The sequence below is a fragment of the Priapulus caudatus genome, unplaced genomic scaffold (assembly GCF_000485595.1).
Source record: "Priapulus caudatus unplaced genomic scaffold, Priapulus_caudatus-5.0.1 Scaffold1169, whole genome shotgun sequence".
Lineage (NCBI taxonomy): Eukaryota > Metazoa > Priapulida > Priapulimorpha > Priapulimorphida > Priapulidae > Priapulus > Priapulus caudatus.
The window spans coordinates 79,987-82,842 of record NW_014578230.1 but is presented as its reverse complement, the minus strand read 5'-3'; the positions used below and the strand labels follow the sequence as shown (position 1 = coordinate 82,842).

The window sequence follows — 2,856 nt, the reverse complement described above, 5'->3', positions numbered from 1 at the left end:
GAGAGAGAGAAAAGAGACGGAGAGAAAGAGAAGAGAGAAAGAGACGGAGAGAAAGAGAGAGAGAGAGGGAGAGAGAGAGAGAGAGAGAGAGAGAGAGAGAGAGAGAGAGAGAGAGAGAGAAAGAGAGAGAGAGAAAGAGATAGATAGCTAGACAAATAGATAGCTAGATATAGATAGATAGAGAGACAAACAGACAGACAGACAGATAGATAGAGAGATAGATAGCTAGAAAGATAGATAGCTAGATATAGATAGATAGAGAGACAAACAGACAGACAGACAGATAGATAGAGAGATAGATAGCTAGAAAGATAGATAGATAAATAGATACACAGACAGATGGATAGCCAGACTAATAGATACAGAGGTGTAATATGATTGGACTGTGCAGCTCTACGAACAACAAACTAAATACAAACAGGTCTAATTACAAACACGTCGTCAGTGAGGTGACGAGTGTTCTGGACGGGTATCATGTAATAAACCTTACAATACATAGCTCTAGAAGTGTGCAGCCCTGTAACTATAACACAGTATCCTGGACGTGCGCAGAGTTAGCCCGTCGGTTGTGCCTACCAGAGGGCGCTGAGTACAGCTCCCTCAGTTGTCGGTGTAGTGCCTCCTCTTGTAGCAGACTCGTCTGTAAGGCCACCTCCTCCTTCCTCTTAGCGAGGTACTCTAGCTCTTGTTGGCGGTACAACTCCCGCTGCTTTTCCTGCACGGATTCAACACGTAGGTACAATATATTTTTAAAACAACAGTGAAAGTGACCCGTGCAGGGGAAGATAACTGTGCAGGCGAGGCCTGGAAAGACTTTACGGAACGAACAGACGAGTATTCTGACGAGCCACAAGGCGCCGGCGGTACATTGTAGAATTTATAGAAATTGAGTATTTAGACGCGTATTATTATAGAGTATTATTCGTGTGGCAACGGTACGTTCGAAGACAAGTTTTCGAAATGACGATGCGATGATACAATGAATCGACGAACGAATGAGTATTTCGACGCGTATTATTAATAATATATTATTATAGTGTACTAAGTTATAGCATATATTAGATAGTTTCTTATATTTTAGTATATTATTATATTATAAAGTATTATTCGCTTGGCGGCAGCGACACATTAAGCGAACCTCTATTTAGACGAGTCAGGTTTAGGTTTAGGTACATTGAAGAGCTTGAGTGTTTAGATGCGTATTATTAATATATTATTACAAAGTATTAGGCGCTTGGCGGCGGTATATTTGTAGAGATTGAGTATTTAGATGTGATTTACCAATATATTATTATAGTATACTAAGTTATAGCATATTAGATAGTTTCTTAGTATATTATTATTTTATAAAGTATTAGTCGCTTCACGACACGCGGCTGCATGCACGGCGTGCGGGAGAACCACCCACCGTGTAGTCCTCCACGTAAGTCGGGTAGTGGCGAAACAGGGGATACTCTCCCGTCGTCAGTGGCTCAAAGTCGTCGACGATCGCGCGAACGTTCAGCGCGGCCGAGTCCGCGATGGCTTCGCTCATCCTGTACGCCTCCCGCACAACGCTGCCCACGTCCACTGGCTGTCTGTGATGCAGGAAGAGCTGAGAGAGAGAGATTACATCACAGCGTTATCGCAGTAACAGCTGAGAGAGAGAGAGAGAGAGAGGGAGAGAGAGAGAGAGAGAGAGAGAGAGAGAGAGAGAGAGAAGAGAGAGAGAGAGAGAGAGAGAGAGAGAGAGAGAGAGAGTACATTACAGTGTTATCGCACCAGGCTACCGGCTGTCTGTGATGTAGGATCAGCTCCATTACAAAAATGTGTATTAATGTACATTACAGCGTTATCTTACGACGGTATATCCTGTGATTATCATTGAGGGTTTTGTATGACAAGGATACATTAACAGGGATACATTCTAACGTTATCGTACAGGAGTGGATATAGGTTTTAGAGTTATTGTATAACAACTTGACATTAACAGGGATATATTATAATGTTATTGTACAGGAGTGGATATAGGCTTTGGTGTTATTCTAATAAACAGCTTGTCATTAACAAAGGATATATTATAAGTGTTATTGTACAGGAGTGGATATAGGCTTTGTGTTATTGTATAACAACTTGACATTAACAGGGATATATTATAATGTTATTGTACAAGGAGTGGATATATGCTTTGGTGTTATTGTATAACAACTTGACATTAACAAGGATATATTATAATGTTATTGTACAGGAGTGGATATAAGGCTTTGGGGTTATTGTGATAACAACTTGACATTATAAAGGATATATTATAATGTTATTGTACAGGAGTGGATATAGGCTTTGGGGTTATTGTATAACAACATTGACATTATAAAGGATATATTGATAATGTTATTGTGCAGGAGTGGATATAGGCTTTGGGTTATTGTATAACAGCTTGTCATTACAGGAATAAATCACATGCACGGACATACACAGACACAGACAGACACACAAACTTGCACTCCGGCGCCCGCCGCAAGCACGCATGCACACACGCAACTGGCACGGCATGCAGCACACCACACAGCCCACCGCCGACGCAGTGCACACACAGACAGACGTGCAGCCACCGCACACACACGACACGCCCCCCGCGCTTCCCCCACCCCACACACACAAACACACACACATACCATAAACACAAACACCACACACACACACACACATGCACCACACACACAACATCGCACACTCACACACAACAACACACCACAACTCACGCACGCCCACGTCACGACCAGCACACACACTCACGCACAGCACACGCACACAGACACCGACGCACGCACGCACAGGACTGTGACACACACACTACACGCCCCCACCCCCTCCCCA

At 43.1% G+C, this 2,856-nt stretch overlaps 1 protein-coding gene across 1 annotated transcript in view; it reads right to left on the bottom strand.

Annotated features, from left to right (window-relative positions):
• Positions 1-290: 290 nt before the first annotated feature.
• LOC106815646 (TBC1 domain family member 31-like) overlaps positions 291-2,856 on the bottom strand; it is a 15,327-nt gene continuing 12,761 nt past the window's right edge. Inside the window, exons 9-11 of the mRNA XM_014820137.1 lie at positions 1,749-1,776; positions 1,409-1,594; positions 291-715 (exon numbers count right to left, since the gene is read on the bottom strand). Of these exons, the coding sequence (XP_014675623.1) occupies positions 524-715; positions 1,409-1,594; positions 1,749-1,776 (406 nt within the window). The 3' untranslated portion in view covers positions 291-523. The remainder of the gene's footprint in view (positions 716-1,408; positions 1,595-1,748; positions 1,777-2,856) is intronic.